The 17584-nt window shown below is 54.4% G+C and overlaps 3 protein-coding genes across 3 annotated transcripts in view; 2 read left to right on the top strand and 1 right to left on the bottom strand.

Moving 5' to 3' along the window:
• Positions 1-4195, bottom strand: part of SRP68 (signal recognition particle 68) — a 34331-nt gene extending 30136 nt beyond the window's left edge. The window contains exons 1-2 of the mRNA XM_047757067.1: positions 3991-4195; positions 2074-2140 (exon numbers count right to left, since the gene is read on the bottom strand). Of these exons, the coding sequence (XP_047613023.1) occupies positions 2074-2140; positions 3991-4162 (239 nt within the window). The 5' untranslated portion in view covers positions 4163-4195. The remainder of the gene's footprint in view (positions 1-2073; positions 2141-3990) is intronic.
• Positions 4196-9181: 4986 nt separating this feature from the next.
• Positions 9182-11971, top strand: GALR2 (galanin receptor 2). The gene is given in 3 exon segments (XM_047758877.1): positions 9182-9614; positions 11062-11629; positions 11632-11971. Coding segments are annotated over 3 exon segments (1152 nt in total). The 5' UTR covers positions 9182-9246; the 3' UTR covers positions 11848-11971.
• A 1548-nt stretch (positions 11972-13519) lies between these two features.
• On the top strand, positions 13520-17289 carry ZACN (zinc activated ion channel). Its single transcript, XM_047757033.1, has 9 exons — positions 13520-13654; positions 13733-13857; positions 13997-14041; positions 14185-14291; positions 14551-14720; positions 15543-15667; positions 15787-15994; positions 16114-16290; positions 16699-17289. The coding sequence occupies exons 1-9, from the start codon at positions 13561-13563 to the stop codon at positions 16887-16889; spliced, it is 1242 nt and encodes a 413-aa protein (XP_047612989.1). The 5' UTR covers positions 13520-13560; the 3' UTR covers positions 16890-17289.
• The last annotated feature ends 295 nt before the right edge of the window (positions 17290-17584 follow it).

The following is a 17584-nucleotide window of genomic DNA, read 5'->3' as shown; positions in this document are numbered from 1 at the left end:
TAGCCTGGGAACTTCCATAGGCCACAGATACAGCCATAAAATGAAAAAAAAAAAATATATATATATTTTTTATATATAAAATATATATATATATAATTTATTTATTTGTGTGGCCACATCTGCAGCATATGGAAGTTCCCAGGATGGAACCCAAGCCACCCTTTAACACTGTACTGGGCCGGGGATCCAAGCCACTGCAGTCACATTCTTTTTTTTTTTTGTCTTTTTTTGTTATTGTTGTTGCTGTTGCTATTTCTTGGGCCACTCCCGCGGCATATGGAGGTTCCCAGGCTAGGGGTTGAATCGGAGCTGTAGCCACCGGCCTACGCCAGAGCCACAGCAACGCAGGATCTGAGCCACTTCTGCGACCTACACCACAGCTCACGGCAACGCCAGATCGTTAACCCACTGAGCAAGGGCAGGGACCGAACCCACAACCTCATGGTTCCTAGTCGGATTCGTTAACCACTGAGCCACGACGGGAACTCCTGCAGTCAGATTCTTAACCCACCATGCCACAGTGGGAACTGGGAACATTTTTATAGATATGGAGAAACACAACCCATATAATGTTTGCAGAAAAAGTGGGATACAAAGTTGTAAACATAATACCAGCAAACTGGGAAGGTCAAAAAAATATTCAGTAGGCACACATATACAAATATATTTCTGCACTAAATAACATAAAAATGGACTAAAGAGTACACATCAAAGTCATTTTTATGTTCTCTATATTTTACCACCAGAATACTAATTAAAAATGCAATATTGAAGAAAATAACAACAACAACAAAACCCCAAAATCGGAGACAACCAACAGCCAATGAATTGGGGAAGAGAATGCAGACTGTGGTTCGTCCCTGCAATGAAACAGTACCGAGCAATAGGTTAAGTAAGAGAATCCAGACACAAGATTATTCTCATTGCTCCGTGGTATTCTCTCATGTGTTAACAATCCAAACAGGAAACTGGCCAAATGCCCAGCAACAGTATAGTGGAAAACAAACCACAGGACAGTCACATGGGAGAACAACATAGAGCAGTGAGGATAAAACACAACCATACGGAAGAATTTCAAACATAGTATTGAAGGGAAAAAAAAGAAAAACAACCAGATAGTGAAAGCCTCTATCTACAATATAGAAATAGTTGGATATTTCTGCTTTCAAAGTATTGAACTGTATTATATATTAAGTATCTACTCAATATTCTTTTTTTTTTGGCTGCGCTGATGGCATATGAAGTTCCCAGGCCAGGAACTGAACCCAAGACGCAGCTGCCACCCACATCACTGCTACAGCAAAGCCAGATCCTTAACTCAACTTCACCAGGCCAAGGAATCGAAGCTCTGGCTCCACAGAGACAAGACCAGATCCTTAACCCATTGTGCCATAGCGGGAACTCCTGTATTCAATTCTTTGAGTCATATTAAAAGTGGTTTTCAACTTGAAAGCTATTATAAGTCTACCAATAAATTATAATGATAGCACATAAATTCCTCTTATATGATGCTTAAAATACTGAAAATCTGAATTTAACCAAGAGTCCATAATGTGGTTAGATTAAAAAAAAGATTACCATAACTGCTTGTTATCTCAAGCAAAAGTGTCTGCAATGTATCTGCAATGCCGTAAGGCAAAATGGATAAAAAGATTGGGTCCTTCTAAATTTGAAAATTAAGTATCTTTTTAGGGCCACACTCATGGCATATGGAGGTTCCCAGGCTAGGGGTTGAATCGGAGCTGTAGCCACTGGCCTACGCCAGAACCACAGCAACGTGGGATCCGAGCCGCGCCTGCAACCTACACCACAGCTCACGGCAACGCCGGATCCTTAACCCATTGAGCAAGGCCAGGGATGGAACCCACAACCTCATGGTTCCTAGTAGGATTTGTTTCCACTGCACCATGATGGGAACTCCAGAAAATTAAGTATCATTTTGAGGATTCAATATAACAGCTTGCCTTTCTAGGTATACTTCCTGATACAGCAGGGTAAATAGGATATTAACAAAAACAGACCAAGTTTGAAAATGCCACAGTGACTTCTATACATCCTGCATGTGATACTGACCTGTACCTCTGAAAATCTCCATGCCGTAAACCATGCTGCTGCTGGGATTCCTTGATAATCTGAAGAACTAGAGTCAGGATTAAGGAAAAGCTCACAATAGCAAGAATCCAAATAAATCACGTTAGTCTGTTAGTGCTGGGAGCTCACACCTGTATCAAATCACAGCACATGAAACATTTCTGAAATCCTTAGTACCTTCATTTGTGAAATCTCTAAGAACCATTTTCAACAGCTAATTTTCTTTATTTTTTTGGTCTTTTTAGGGACAAACCCATGGCATATGAAGGTTCCCAGGGTAGGGGTTGAATCGGAGGTGTAGCTCCCGGCCTACACCACAGCCACAACAATGCGGGATCCCAGCTACATCTGCGACCTACACCACAGCTCACGGCAACACCAGATCCTTAACCCACTGAGTGAGGCTGGGAATCAAACCCACGTCCTCATGGACACCAGTCGGGTTTGTTAACTACTGAGCCACGATGGGAACTCCTTTAATGATTTTTATTTTTTCCAATAGCTGGTTTACACCAACAGCTATTCTGTCATATGACAAGGCTAAGCAAGGAGAAAAGCTGATTGCTTGAACTGCTACTACTTCAAACTAAAAAAGGGGGGGGGGTGCATTATTGGCCACTGAGGATTAATGAAACCCAACAACTTAATAGTTGCTGGATTCTAAATACTGACTGCATCGGGGTGGTTCCCAATGCTTTACACCTGGACCCAGGATTTTACTCATTCAAGCTGATTCAGGTTATAAATGACACGGACAATACCTCTATTTGCATAATGTCCTACACCTGCCAAATCTGACTTTCCTTAACAGCTGCGACGCTGCCTGTGGCCATGGTGAGCACAAGCCAACCAAAGGAGGCCACGGTATGCACTGAATACTAGATTTTTCTTTTAAAAGAAAAAGCCCTGACCAAACTTTCCTTTTAAAAAATCTGAAATTACTTTATGTCCCAAACTTAGGAAATCCAATGACCTTTGTCTACAATTTTAGTTTTATTTCAAAGTCTCCTCGATGCTTCTCTATAGGTGTATTTTAAAGTACTGAACAATAAAAGGACTATTTTCAGTCACTGAAGTGACAAGGAGATAGAAGGTCTGCAGCAAAATCAAGGCATTCTAACTGAAGTATATACTACCAGTTCAAAAAGGAAAACTCCAATCCCCCAAAAGATGTCAAGCCATATGTGTAATTTCAGAAACTCACCTACATTTTCTTAACCATTTATCCACTTCAAAAAGCCACAAATCAGACTCATAAGCACTTAATTGTGACACACTCTGATAAAACCAGAAACCGATTCCTCCAGCTCATCTCAATGACTCTCACCAAGATAAAACGCCTACAGACCTATCAAGAAAGCTATCCAAGTACTGCCAGAAATCTACGATGATTTATATTCAAAATGGGCAATACGCTTTTCCTCAGAACAGTCAGCCTTTGCTTCCACTTTCAGAGCATCAAACTGTAACTTTCATTATCCATTCTCCGACGGTTGTCAGACAGAAGCATTAAGACAAAAAGGCCAAGACTGCAGTTTCCTCTGCCCAGCGCAGGGACCCAAGGTGCCGACCCAGTAGTTCACCAGGGTGGCCACAGTGTCAGCCCTGTCACCAGTCCTCCACCTGGACAACTGCAGGAAAACTGCAGAAAACTGCTCAACATTCCAGTGCCACCTGAAAGAAGAGGAAATTCCCAGACTAGAAGGCAAAGGAGATGCGAGAAAAAGCCAGTCGAAACACAGACCCTAGAACCCTAGGTGTCAAAAAGTAGGGGCGAGAATAACTACAGGCCTCGGCCTCTCCTGCCCAGGGTGCGCCGGGACTCGCCGCATCTCCCGCCCCCGACCCGCCAGAACGACACGTAGTCATTACGAGTTAGGCCCAATTACTGTAGGATACTCTCCAAACTCAGGCTATCCCCGAATTCTTTGTTTGCCTTCGACCCGGCTGAAGGCCGTTCATTTTCCTTATTTTCCTCTCCTCCGGCACCGCGTCCACCACCGCTACTGCCACCACCGCCGCCGCCGCTGCTACCGCCTCCGCCTCCAGGAACCTGTTTCTCAGCAGCCATCTTGCCCCCGCGCCGCAGAGCAGGCTGGGATAGAGGAGGCGGGACAACCCGGGAAGGAGAGAGCGGGACAGGCTCGGACGGGCTGATGGGATAGCGGCGGACTCCGCCGCCGCCCGTCCTGCCCTCAGGCCGCGGCCACTTGTTGGAGTGCGCCTGCGCGTGGGCTCCGATTCCCATGCTCCATTGGCGGCGGGCTGGGCTGCTGGGTCCGGAGGCGCAGGCAGGCCGTAGCTTCTGACGTCTTCTGGTGGCTATCTCATTTCCCTTCCACCAAGGGTGGAGGGAGGACCGAGGGATGGCCTCCCAATTCCTGCATCCCTGCATGGGGGATCCGGCTCCCGTTCTGCGCACAAAGGAAGGCAGTTGGCTAAGACATTTGATTTTTGGAGTGTCTCCCTCCCCGGGCACTTGGGAGATGGGGTTCCCACCCTACCGCACTAAGTACTCCTCCCGAGAGGGAACCGCCTCTGTCTGCGCCTTCCTCTGGAGCTGACCACAATGCAGGAGCTTTCTCAGGCAAATGGGGATCTGTACCCTTCCCTGGAAGCAACCCAGTGACACTCAAGGGATAAACAAAATGTCTTCTATCTGTACAATGGAATACTAATTCAGTCTTAAAAAGGAAGGAAATTCTACACGTGCTACAACACGTTTGAAGCTTGAAAATATTGTGCTAAGCCGGTTACAAAAAAGGGTAATACTCTATTTATGTGAGGTATCTATAATGTAGTTAAATTCATAGGAAGTAGAATAGTTGTTGCCAGTTTGATCCCTGGCCTTGCTCAGTGGGTTAAGGATGCGCCGTTGCCATGAGCTGTGGTGTAGTTCGCAGACGCAGCTCAGATCTAGCCTAGCTGTGGCTGTGGTGTAGGCCCTAGCCTGGGAACCTCTATGTGCCACGGGTGCGGCCCTAAAAAGACAAAAATAAATAAATAAATGTCCATCAACAGATGTATGGATAAATAGAATGGCATGTCATACAATGGAATATTACTTGGCCATAGAAAGGAGTAAAGTACTAATACATGCTACATGTGGTGAATCTCTAAAACATTATACTAAATGAAAAAAGCCATGGAGTTCCCTTGCAGTGCAGCAGGTTAAGGATCTGGATTTGTCCCTGCAGTGGCTCAGGTTGCTGCTGTGCCAAGGGTTAGATCCCCCGCCTAGGAAATTCCACATGCCCTGGGCATGGCCAAAGAAAAGAAAGAGGCCACAGATAAAGGTCACATATTGTTTGATCCACTTATATACAGTGTCCAGAATAGGCCAGTCTATAGAGACAGAAAGAGTGGTTGCCTAGGGTTAGGGGTGGGAGGTGGGTTTCTTTCGGCAAGAACAAAAACGCCCTAAAATTGATTGTGGTGAACTTCCATGATGGCCTGGTGAATTAGGGATCTGGTGTTGTCACTGCTGTGGCTCTGGTCACTGCTGTGACCTGGGCTCCACAGGCATGGCCAAAAACTAACTAAAATTGATTATGGTGTTGGCTATGAATATACTAAAAACCAAATGAACACTTTGCATAGGTAAATTTTACACCATGTGAATTATATATATATATATATAATTTTTTTTGTCTTTTTGCATTTTCTAGGGCCACACCCGAGGCATATGGAGGTTCCCAAGCTAGGGGTCTAATTGGAGCTGTAGCCGCCCACCTATGCCAGAGCCACAGCAACGCCAGACCCGAGCCACATCTTCAACCTACACCACATCTCATGCCAACACCGGATCCTTAACCCACTGAGCAAGGCCAGGGATCAAACCCACAACCTCATCGTTCCTAGTCGGATTCCTTAATCTCTGAGCCATGACAGGAACTCCGTGAATTACATTTTAATAATGCTCTTTTTTTCATCTTTTTTTTTTTTTAGGGCCACACTGTGGCATATGGAGGCTTCCCAGGCTAGGGGTTGAATCAGAGCTGTAGCCACCTGCCTACACCACAGCCACAGCAATGCTGGATCTGAGCCACCTCTGTGACCTACACCACAGCTCATGGCAATGCCGGACCCTTAGCCCACTGATCGAGGCCAGGGATCAAACCCGCAACCTCTTGATTACTAGCTGTGTTTGTTAACCACTGAGCCATGAGAGGAACCCCAATAATGCTTTTTTTAAAAAGAGTAAGTCAGGGAGTTCCTGTCGTGGCTCAGCAGTTAACAAACCAGACTAGGACCCATGAGAATGTGGGTTCAATCCCTGGCCTCGCTCAGTGGGTTAAGGATCTGGCGTTGCCTTGAGCTGTGGTGTAGGTCGAAGATGTGTCCAGGATCCCGCATTGCTGTGGCATAGGGCAGCGGCTGTAGCTCCCATCTGACCCCTAGCCTGGGAATCCCCGTATGCCTCAGGTGTGACCCTAAAATAGCAAAAAAAAAAAAAAAAGTTAGATCATCTTGGTCCTGTAGTCAAAACTCTGCAATGGCTCCTCTTTTTACTCAGACTAGAAGCCTTCCTTACAATGGAAAAAGTCCTATCTGCTGTGCCTCTCACCTCCTTTCCAGTCCATGTCCTTCACTCAATTTAAACCATACAACCCTCCTTGCTTAGGGACCTGGGCAGAACCCTCCTCTTAGAGCTTTTGCACTAGCTCTTTTGTTTTCTTTTTCTCGTTCTTTTGTCTTTTTTTCGGGCCACACCAATGGCATATGGAGGTTCCCAGGCTAGGGGTCGAATCAGAGCTACAGCTGCCAGCCTACGCCACAGCCACAGCCACGTGGGATCCAAGCTGCATCTGAGACCTACACCACAGCTCATGGCAACGCCGGATCCTTAATCCACTGAGCAAGGCTAGGGATCGAACCTGCAACCTCATGGATGCTAGTCAGGTTTGTTAACCACTGATCCACGACAGGAACTGCACTGGCTCTTCTATCTGGAATGCACTTCCCCTAGATATTTGCTAGGCTAGCTCCCTCACCTCCTTCAAGTGTTTGCTCAAATGTCACCTTCCTAAGGTCAAATGCCACCTTCCTAAACACCCTATTTTAAGGTGCACCATCACTACCACTCCGATACTTCCAATTCCCTCACCTGGTCCACTTTTCCTGATAGTACTTGTCAACTTGTAATCGACTGATAACTGACTTGCGTTGTATTTATTGTCTGTCTCCCTTGCTAGAAAGGAAGTTCATGGAGGGCCTTGATCTCTGTAGAGCTTGCTGTACGAGGAGCCGGGAAGGAGCGGGTGCTTAATAAGTGTGTACTGAATGCAGGCATCTCACAAACAGGAACATTATCTTACTATTCAGGGAAGAAGTAGGCAGGGCAGAGGTGTGAATAGGATTCGATACCAAGAGGAGTAGGTGGCTGGGCTCCCAGGCTGGGACCCTGGGGGGTGGGGGGAAGTGAAAAAAATGTTTTTGACTTGGACCCAAGGAACAAGACAGGGAAAGGTGAAGCAGAGGTCAAGCTACAGAAGGCGGTGATTTTCAAGCCCAGTTTTATTTTATTTATTTTGTATTTTTTGTCTTTTTGCCTTTTCTAGGACCACTTCCCGTGGCATGCGGAGGTTCCCAGGCTAGGGGTCTAATCGGAGCTGTAGCCACCGGCCTACGCCAGAGCCACAGCAACGCCAGATCCAAGCCGCGTCTGCGACCTACACCATAGCGCCACCATAACTCACGGCAACGCCGGATCAGTTAACCCACTGAGCTAGGCCAGGGATCGATCCCTCAACCTCATGGTTCCTAGTCAGATTCGTTAACCACTGAGCTACGACGGGAACTCCTCAAGCCCAGTTTGAAAATCCTATAACGGTAATGATTCCAGGTCACAAATGTTTCATGCCTCATACCTCAAAATCAGAAACAAATATTTAAGTTTTATTTTGCAACCTAAACACCCCCCTGACCATCTAGGAAAATGCTGCCGACCCCTGAACTCTGCTGTCTCGAGTTTCCCTAAAGTTCCCCCTTTGGGATATCTGAATAGGAGAAAGAGAAAGAGAAGAACTTGGTTCGTTCAGATTCTACCAAGTGGCTTCAGGTCTTTCTCAAAGATGTCATTCCATTCTCACCAGAGCCTCTTAGACGGGGTTATAAACTCCTAAGGTAAACACTGTGGAAAGTGAGACACCAAGAACAGGGCCTGACGCACAGTAGAGGCTCAATAAAATTTTACTGGATTGAGGACTTCCCGTCGTGGCTTAGTGGTTAACGAATCCGACCAGGATCCGTGAAGATGTGGGTTCGATCCCTGGCTTCGCTCCGTGGGCTGAGGATCCAGTGTTGCCTTGCAGTGAAGCTGCAGCTCCGATGAGACGTGGGAGCCTCCATGTGCCGCAGGTGCGGCCCTAAAAAGACAATTTTATTGGATTGAACTGGAGCGGGTAATGGCTCAGTGGAGAAGAGGAGGGAGTGAAATGAGTCTAAGCACATTCCCTCAGAAACCTTCCTCCACCCTCCTTCCCCACCGCTGCTCTTGGGGTTCTTGCAGTTAGAGCTGGGAAGAGGCGAGGAGCACATGGCAGGGCCGTCCCACTCGTGGGTACCGGAAAACCTCCGCCCCCCATCTTCCTCCGCCTCTAGTCCCCCCTCACCCCCTCGCTTTAGAGGTCCCCTGGACCTAGCCTGCCCTCCTGGTTGCAGGGCAGCGCCAAGGGTGCGGGGGTAGGGGCGCTCGCCGCAGGGCCGCGCACACTCGGGGCTCAAGGGTCGTCCGTCCCTCCGCCACTCTGGCGTCTGCCCGGCTGGGAGGTCAGTCCGCGGCTCAGCCCGGCGCAACCCGGGCCCGGAGGCTGGAGCGCGCCGACGGCTCAGGGGGCCGGGGAGCCCGCCTGAACGCAGCCCTCCGTCCTCGGGGTGGGCGGCCTGTGCGGTGGCCCGGGCGCGCCGGGGCCACGGCAGAGCCCTTCCCCCAGCGCAGCGGGCCGCCAGGGGGATCGTCCCCCGCTTTGGCTGCTCGCTCCTCCCCCTGACCCCAGCGCACCCCCTTCTCCTGCCCCAACCGCAGCGAGCCTCGCTTCGCCTGCAGCTCCGCCGAGTCGCGCTGGGCGCTGCAGCGGTTGAAGCCGCCAGGGCTGCGCGCTCGCGGGGACCTGACGGCCGCCGGAGCCCGGGAAGCCTCGGTGCGGCGGCACCATGAATGGCTCGGGTGACCTGGACACCGAGGACTCGAGCGAGGCGGGCGGCGGGGGCAGCTGGCAGCCCGAGGCGGTCATCGTGCCCATGCTGTTTGCTCTCATCTTCCTCGTGGGCACCGTGGGTAACGCACTGGTGCTGGCGGTGCTGCTGCACGGCGGCCAGGCGGTCAGCACCACCAACCTGTTCATCCTCAACCTGGGCGTGGCTGACCTGTGTTTCATCGTGTGCTGCGTGCCCTTCCAGGCCACCATCTACACCCTGGATGGCTGGGTGTTCGGCTCGCTGCTCTGCAAGGCGGTGCACTTCCTCATCTTCCTCACCATGCACGCCAGTAGCTTCACGCTGGCCGCGGTCTCCCTGGACAGGTGAGCAAGCACCCTAGCGGCCCAGGCAGTCAGCGTGCAGCCTGGGCTGGACAAGGGGGCAGGACCGGAGGGTCCGGGAGGGACCCACAGAGCATAGAAAAGAACACTAGGAAGGCAAGGGGACCAGGAAGGAGTAAAAGACAAACAGGGGCGGAGGTGGAGAAAGAGGAATAAGAATAGGGACCTTGGGGAGGTCCCCTGTGGCTCAGCAGGTTGGCGATCTGGTATTGTCATTGCTGTGGCTCTGGTCACTGATGCGGCATGGGTTCCGCCCCTGGCTCGGGAACTTCTGCGTGCCACAGATTCCGCCAAAAAAATGGGAGATCTTGGTGTCCCTTTCTTAGATGCATTCTCAGGAGCTGCAGGCAGGAAACCTCAGCTCTCCAGTGCAGCAGGGTCTGACGAAGCACGGTATTTCCTGGCACAAAGTATTTTCAAGCGCTGGATCTCCCTTGAAGCTCAATACCCATGTGAGGCTGGGATGGGAGGACTTACTGTGCCAGATTTACAGATGAGATTGAGTTCATAAGTAATTTGCTTAGCGTCGCCCATCCAGTAATCCTGTGTGTGAAGCCAATGGTCTGTCTCCTGGCGTCAAACTGGGGCGCCTCCACCTTGATCACCTGGAAGCCACCGTTTGTTGGCTCAGCACAGTCGACTCTGGTTTGGACTGCGGAATTTGGGTCCCTTGAAAGAGCCCTCGCCAAAGTCGGAGCAAGCAAGCCAGAGGGTCCCTAGCTCGGTCTCACCCCCTCTGCACCCCACGGACAAGCCTGGCAGCAGGGTCAAGAGAGGAACATGCCCAAGAGTCCCCCACAAAGCTGGAGCTTGGAAGGACACCTGGATGATTCCTGAGAAGGAAATCCCAGTCTGACTTCGGCACCTCCAGGTCCCCTCTGCCCCCACGTCCCCCCACATTCCCTAGTCAGGCAGGGAGGGGAGGCCATATTCCCCACATGCCTCAGTGTATACATACACTGAACACAAGCCTGTCGGTTCCGGGAGCGTTTGTGGGCCGCAGAGAGTGTCGGCTTCTTTAAGGAATTCCCTTTGAGGTTCCTTGGCTGATGTGTCTACAGGCTGCTAGAGCCTCAGGGCACCGGGTCCTTTTTTTTTTTTTTTTTTTTTTGGTAGTATCTTTGTCTGGTTTTGGTATTAGGGTGGTGATGGTGGCATCATACCAGTTTAATCTTCAAGGTGCCCTCCCGGGTGGAGTCTGACTGTGGTCGTAGCTCCGCGCCTTTCCTGCTGCCGAGTCCCGTCCCACATCGAGGCAAGGCGGAGAGTGTCCAGAATGCTCTGTGTCGCCCTCCGGGCTTGTGCTGTGTTACCGTGCGCTGGGGACCTTCCTGGAGGGTGGATGTGGAGCTGGAGATGGAGGGGTCCGGCCCAGCCCCTGCGAATCCGCCGGTTCACCCGACGTCTCCCTTTCTGGCCTGACCCGCAGGTATCTGGCCATCCGCTATCCGCTGCATTCCCGCGAGCTGCGCACGCCTCGCAACGCGCTGGCGGCCATCGGGTTCATCTGGGGGCTGTCGCTGCTCTTTTCCGGACCGTACCTGAGTTACTACCGCCAGTCGCGGTTAGCCAACCTGACCGTGTGCCACCCGGCGTGGAGCGCGCCCCGCCGCCGCGCCATGGACCTCTGCACCTTTGTCTTCAGCTACCTGCTGCCGGTGCTGGTGCTCAGCCTGACCTACGCGCGCACCCTGCGCTACCTCTGGCGCGCCGTGGACCCGGTGGCCGCCGGCTCGGGCGCGCGGCGCGCCAAGCGCAAGGTGACGCGAATGATCAGCATCGTGGCCGCGCTCTTCTGCCTGTGTTGGTTGCCTCACCACGCGCTAATCCTCTGCGTGTGGTTCGGCCGCTTCCCGCTTACCCGCGCCACCTACGCGCTGCGGATCCTCTCGCACCTGGTGTCCTACGCCAACTCCTGCGTCAACCCGATCGTCTACGCTCTCGTCTCCAAGCATTTCCGCAAGGGCTTCCGCAAGATCTGCGCGGGCCTGCTGCGCCGCGCCCCGGCCCGCGAAGAGGCTCGGGCCGCGCGTGCATCACGGCCCAGTGCACCCAGAACGGCAGCGTGCTGGAGCGCGAGTCCACCCACCTGACGCACGTGAGCGAGGCGGCGGGGCCCTCGGCCCCTCCGCCCGCGCCTCTCAGCGGCCAGTCCGCGAGCCCGATCTCCGGCTCGTCCTGGGGGGGAACCGAAAGGCCCCCAAAGGCATCCTGACAGTTGATGTGTCCTGAGGGTACCTTGGGTGTTAAAAGTTTGGAGTCCGAGGTCGTGGGATCGTGGAGGGAGTTTCCTCTGTTAATAAAAGGCGCAAATCATTTCACGTGCAGTGGCGCGCTGTCTCCGCATATCTCCTGGGCGTGAGGCTCCGTGGTAAGAGGCTCTGGGAGTTCACAGTGACGCCTGGATGCACGGGTGCAGGGTGCTCAGCCGAGTTACACGGAAAGAAGGCAGCCTGCAGGAAGGCAGCAGAGGTCAAATCTGCATAGAAACACCTGAGGCGGGGGAGCCTGGGACCGCGAAGGCTCTCTGCACTTGGCCGCGAAGCGCCAGGTGTGTACAGATCAGCCAACCAGCGCCCGCCAGTGAGCTCCACAGAGGCAGGCAGGGTGTGTGAGCGCGCTCGATCAAGTTGGTCCACGACACACTTGGACACTCTGTGTGTTCCTAGAAGCATTCGTGTGCTGGCGCTGTGGCGGCTCCGCGTGTGTGCCCAGCTCCCTGGGGCCCCTTGGAGGAGTGCCAGCCAGATCAGTGCGACCCACTTGCAGCCTTGAGGTTTCCTCCCTTTGTGGCAGCTGACTGGGATCTGCTCTCCAAGTGCTCCTTTGATCCTCAGGCCCATCAGTCCTGCTCCAGGGCTCGCAGAAATGGTTCTAAGGCACTGCTGAACTGGGGAGGCTGAGACTCCCTTGCAGAGCAGAAATGCCCCAAGGGCTTTGGTCAGGAGCTGGTCTGGGGAGTTCCCTGCTGGTCTAGTGGCTAGGAGTTGGCACTTTCACTGCTGTGGTCTGGGTTCATTCCCTGGTCTCGGCATTGAGATCCCACATCAAGGCACTGCACGCTGTGGCAAGGAAAAAAAAAAAAAAAAAAAAAGGAGCTAGTCTCTACCTATCCCCAGGTTTGCCCCACTCCTGGAGTTCTTGAGCCAAGGCGTTTTAAAATATGTATTTATTTTGTCTTTTTAAGGCCACACCCGAAACATATGGAGGTTCCCAGGCTGGGGGTTGAATCAGAGCTATGGCTGCTGGCCTGCACCACAGCCACAGCAATGCCAGATCTGAGCCTCCTCTGCAACCTATGCTCATGACAATGCCGGATCCTTAACCCACTGAGCGAGGCCAGGGATTGAACCTGCTTCTTCATGGATCCTAGTCAGACTCATTTCTGCTGAGCCGTGATGAGCACTTCAAGCCAAGGCTTTTTACATGAAATTCGTTTGGTGTTTAAAGGAGAGGCAGGAAAACGAAAACTCTCAAAGATGTGCCTCGTTGAGCATAGGGCACTTCGGTAAGGGTGTGGCTATTTAGCCAGGTGGGCGCCTGCTGTGGAAACACAGGCTGCACCTGTCCGGATTGGAAGAACCGTATCAGAGAAAGGTGTGTGTGTGTTGGGGCGGGGAGGGGGGGTCCCATGCTTGCTTGGTTCTCTTGGCCAGCCTTGAATGTGATAACTGGTTCCAGGTGGTGGAAATGGAGCAGGACCGGGAAGCCCAGGCAGGTGCAAGGTGGGTGGGCTGGGTCCTGGGCTTTGTCTTCGGGTGTTTGTGGAACCTGGGGTGAGGGTGTACCAAGGCCAAGGCTCCAGGGTCGTTGCACAGAACAACAGCTGCTTCCAATCAACAGCCCCATTCCCCAGAGAAGTTACTGGAATAGAGGTTGCAGCTTAGGCGCTGCTGCTCCATCCAGCCCCTTGGTGCAGCTGCTGCTGATGGCTCTGTGGCTTCTGCTCCATCTTGCCTTCCTCAGGCTCAGTACCACTCAACCCTTGACCCAGGTGCACAGCTTCAGGAAACCAGTGGCTGGTAGGTAGAAAGAGTAAGGTCTTGAGCTTTAGGATCTGGGTCCCAGGGCACTGGCTGACCTTGACCTCCATCCCTCAGACCAGCCGTTCTTCTTCAACCTCAACTCATCCCGCAACATTCAGGAACCCATCCAGATCCCCAACAACGGAAGCGCGCCCCTGCTTGTGGACGTGAAGGTGTTTGTGTCAAACGTGTTTAACGTGGTAAGTGCCCTCAGGCTGTGGAGGATTCAGGGGCCCCCTCGGGGGGGGCGTGGAACAGACCTGGCCCAGCCAGTGCTGGGGTCTCTTGCCTTGTTACATAACGCCCACCCTCGCAGTGACACACGGCCCCCTTCCCCAGGACATCCTGCGCTACACCATGTCCTCCACGCTGCTGCTTCAGCTGGTGAGCACGCACGCTTGGGGGGTCAGTTGAGGGTGGGGAGGGAGAGCCTGGGAGTCTGGCAGAGTACTGGCCTTCATCGACCTGCCCAGTGGGGCATATGTGTACAGAGAGTGGGAGCCTTAGGAGCATCCTTGTGTCCCCAGTCCTGGCTGGACACTCGCCTGGCCTGGAACTCGCCTGGACCCCGGCAGGGCCCAGTCACGCTGCCCTTGCAATCATTCTGGATGCCAGGACTCACTATCCGGGAGGCGTAAGTGACACGGGGTTCTTGTCCCAGGGAACTGGCCGGGCGTATCCCTCTCTAGTCCCCTTTTAGAGCCAGAAGGTCCTTAGTGAACGTTCCCCTCCTGGTGACCCCACCAGACTTTGGGTACGACTGCCGTGCCTCACACGGCCCTATGTTCTGGAACCCCGAGGGCAGTGGGTGGCAGCTGGGCACATGCAGGTGCCCCCTGCCCCGCTTCTGAGGAGGAGCTGGGCCTCTGGCTGTCATGCCTTTCCCTCTGCAGGCTCTGGGTGAACTGGCAGAACGAGAGCCCCCAGGCCCAAGTGGGCCGGGACGGCCACATCGAGCTCTACCTGGCCCTCACCACCGAGACCAACTGTGACCTTGAGCTCTTCCACTTCCCCGGAGACGAGAGCGAATGCAACCTCAGCTTCTTCGCTTTCAGCAACACTGGTGGGTGCTGTCAGGATGGGGGCTGGGGGATGAGGGGTGGCGGAAGGGGAAGCCTTGGGCCTCCAGCACAGGCCGTTGACAGGACATGGCTCGATGCAGGGCTGCTGCATCTGCGTTCACACCAGTCTACCCTGAGGCTTAAGGGAGCTTCTTTGACCCTGCGCCTCCCAGGCACACAGCAGCCCCACCTCCTGGTTCTCCACTGCTCTAGGCTGCAGCCTAACTTCAATCTTCTCTCCTCCCTCACAACCCCCACCCCGAGCTACTCCGGAGCAACTGCCTCCCAGCAGCCAGGCCCAAACTGCACACTTGTGTCAAGCCCAGAGGTTCAGGTGGCTGCGGCCTCCTTCCTGGAAGCCTCTCCAAGGTGTAGCCACCCCATGCATATCCCACAAACCCGGCAGGTGACGGGTTGGTCAGCTTGACAGAGAAGTCCCACCTCCCCTTACAGCCCTCCCCTCTGGGAAATAACAGCAGCTGCCCCCTGAATCCTATGTCAAGGGTGAGATGATATACTGGTGAGTCTGTGACCGCTTCCCCCTCCGAGTGGTGCAAAGTGCATTTATTTTTACAATGAAAATTCATCTATGCATCTGTAAAGGCTCTTCCTCTAACTGGAGAAAACGGGGTACTGCAAAAATCAGTTTGGAAAGCTCTTGTAAAGACCAGTTTCTTTGGGTCTGTCCCCCACCACCGTCAGACGTCCTCCCTGGGCTCCAGCTGTCCCCGCCCCCGCGCGGCCAAGAGAGACGTGGGGGCGGGGCTGATTGTTTCCTAGTTCAGGGCTCTCACCCCACCCCCCCGCCCCGCCCGCCCCTTCAGTGATGGAGCTGGAGTTCCAGGTCCAGGCGGTGAACGAGATTGTGAGTGTCAAGCGGGAATATGTGGTTCGGGATTTGAGAGCCCAGGTCCCACCCTGGCAGCTGGTGCCCTGCTTCCAGGTGACGGTGAGTCAGGAGGTGGCTGCCCCACGGCCGAGGGGGGCACCGAGACGCCCCACAACACCACCCTTCTCCTGCCCGCCCCCACGCACCCCCCAGGAAAGCCCCGACTTCCTTCCTTCCAGTTGCGCCTGGAGAACACGGCGCTCAAGACCATCATAGCGCTACTGGTGCCCGGGGAGGCGCTGCTGCTGGCTGACCTGTGCGGGGGGCTGCTGCCCCTCCGGACTGAGCGCATTGCCTACAAGGTGACCCTGCTGCTGGGCTACCTCGTCTTCCACTCCTCCCTTGTGCAGGACCTGCCCAGCTCCTCCTCCTGCAACCCACTGCTCAGTAAGCCCCACGCCCTCGCCCGGCCACAGCGGCTGTCCCCCGAGCCAGGGTGCCTCTGCTCGGGCCCCGCACGCTCAAGGCCAGGCCTGGCCCTGACTTTCCTTCCCCTCCCCACCCAGTTTACTACTTCACCGTCCTGCTGCTGCTGCTCTTCATCAGCACCATGGAGACTGTGCTGCTGGCCGCGCTGCTGGCCCGTGGCAACCTCAGGGCGGAGAGCGGCCCCGGCTCCAGCCCAGCTCCAGCTCCGAGAGGGGCGCAGCAAGCCCATGGGCAGCCAGGGCCTAATCCTGAAGGTGGGCAGGGCCTGGGGCCCTTCCTGGGGGGCTGCTGAGGAACAAGGCCTTGGGGCAGTGCTGGCAGGCGGCACACTTGGGCTTGGGGCCACCAGGCTTAGAGGTTTCCACCCACATTCTGCTGGCCCACTGGCCCTGGGCTCCACCACGGCGGCCCTTGGCAGCAGCAGATCTGGAGCAGGGAGCAGGGTTCGCCTCCCTAGAGGCGGGGGTGTGGCTTCAGACTCCCTGGGCTAACCCTCCGCCTGAGAGCCTCTCCCCGCGGGCGTGTCTACATCACAGGGGGACCTAGGAGGGGCCAGGCCCAAATGTCCATTAGTTGTGACTCTAACGACCAGTGAGCATGCGCTGGAGCGTGCAGGCTGGCTGAGCCCCGGGTACACCTGCTTTCCCTGCCTCTCCCCGCAGCAGCCCCCAGAGGAGTCAAGGGGCCAGCAAAGAGCTGGGTCGAGGCTGCTGACCACATGTTCTTCCTGGTGTATGTGGCGGGGATGCTGTGTAGCCAGTTCATCTTCCTTGCACTCTGGAAGTGGGGGACATGCAAGTCTGACCCAGCCCCCGGGGAGGGCGCTCCCCATGGCGGGAAGCCCAGGCTGTAACGAGGAGGGGCTGCAGACCTGGGGCGGGGGGGCAGATCTGGCGGGGAGGGCCGTGACAGGGTCTCCGGAGAGAGGCGGAGGGAGGTCGACCCTCCTCCCTAAGCCTCGAGGACTCCAGCCACCCCGAGCTCTCCCTTCTGTTAGTGCGAGCGGGCAGAGTGTGGAATAAACCCATCACCCAAGTGCAAGGGCATCTCAAGGGTCTGTGTTCATGAAGCTCAGCTGCTCACTCTTGTCAACGTAAGTGGGGCTCCGTCTCACGCCCCCGATTCCCACTCTGCTCCTGAAGGGCTCACCCCTGTCCGCTGGTCACCCGGCCCCCACACGCAGCCTAGCTGCTCCTTCTGCAGCCACTGCTGCTTGGCCCTGGGCCAGAGCACTGGGGACTGGGTGGCAGGTGCCTAAGTGGCCCCACAGGGTGGTTGGGACTCCTGTGCACCCCTGTGGGGTGCTGGCTCTGAGGGCTGGGGAGAGGGCATTCCTGCTCTGGTCACTGGGGGCGGGGGGGTAGTTTTGGGAGCAGGACGCCCCCAGACTGCAGGACCGTGAGGACAGGGAATGCCTTCCCTGCACTGGATCTGGCAGCTCAGTTGTGGGGGCTTTGTCTCCACATGCCTGGGCCGAAGGGGCAGAGGTGGGCTGCCCTGCCCTCCTGCTCCTGTACACGCAAGGCAGTGTGGGCCCAGACCCCTGTC

This window comes from Phacochoerus africanus, chromosome 14, assembly GCF_016906955.1.
Source record: "Phacochoerus africanus isolate WHEZ1 chromosome 14, ROS_Pafr_v1, whole genome shotgun sequence".
Classification (NCBI taxonomy): Eukaryota; Metazoa; Chordata; class Mammalia; order Artiodactyla; family Suidae; genus Phacochoerus; species Phacochoerus africanus.
Note: the sequence above shows the minus strand (reverse complement) of the source record. Positions and strands in the feature narration are given on the sequence as shown.

Coding starts and splice junctions, on each gene's coding strand:
- ZACN (XM_047757033.1), top strand. CDS start 13,561: ATGGCTCTGTGGCTTCTGCTCCATCTTGCCTTCCTCAGGCTCAGTACC. Junction 13,655..13,732: donor CTTCAGGAAACCAGTGGCTG/GTAGGTAGAAAG, acceptor TCCATCCCTCAG/ACCAGCCGTTCTTCTTCAAC. Junction 14,042..14,184: donor CCACGCTGCTGCTTCAGCTG/GTGAGCACGCAC, acceptor TTGTGTCCCCAG/TCCTGGCTGGACACTCGCCT.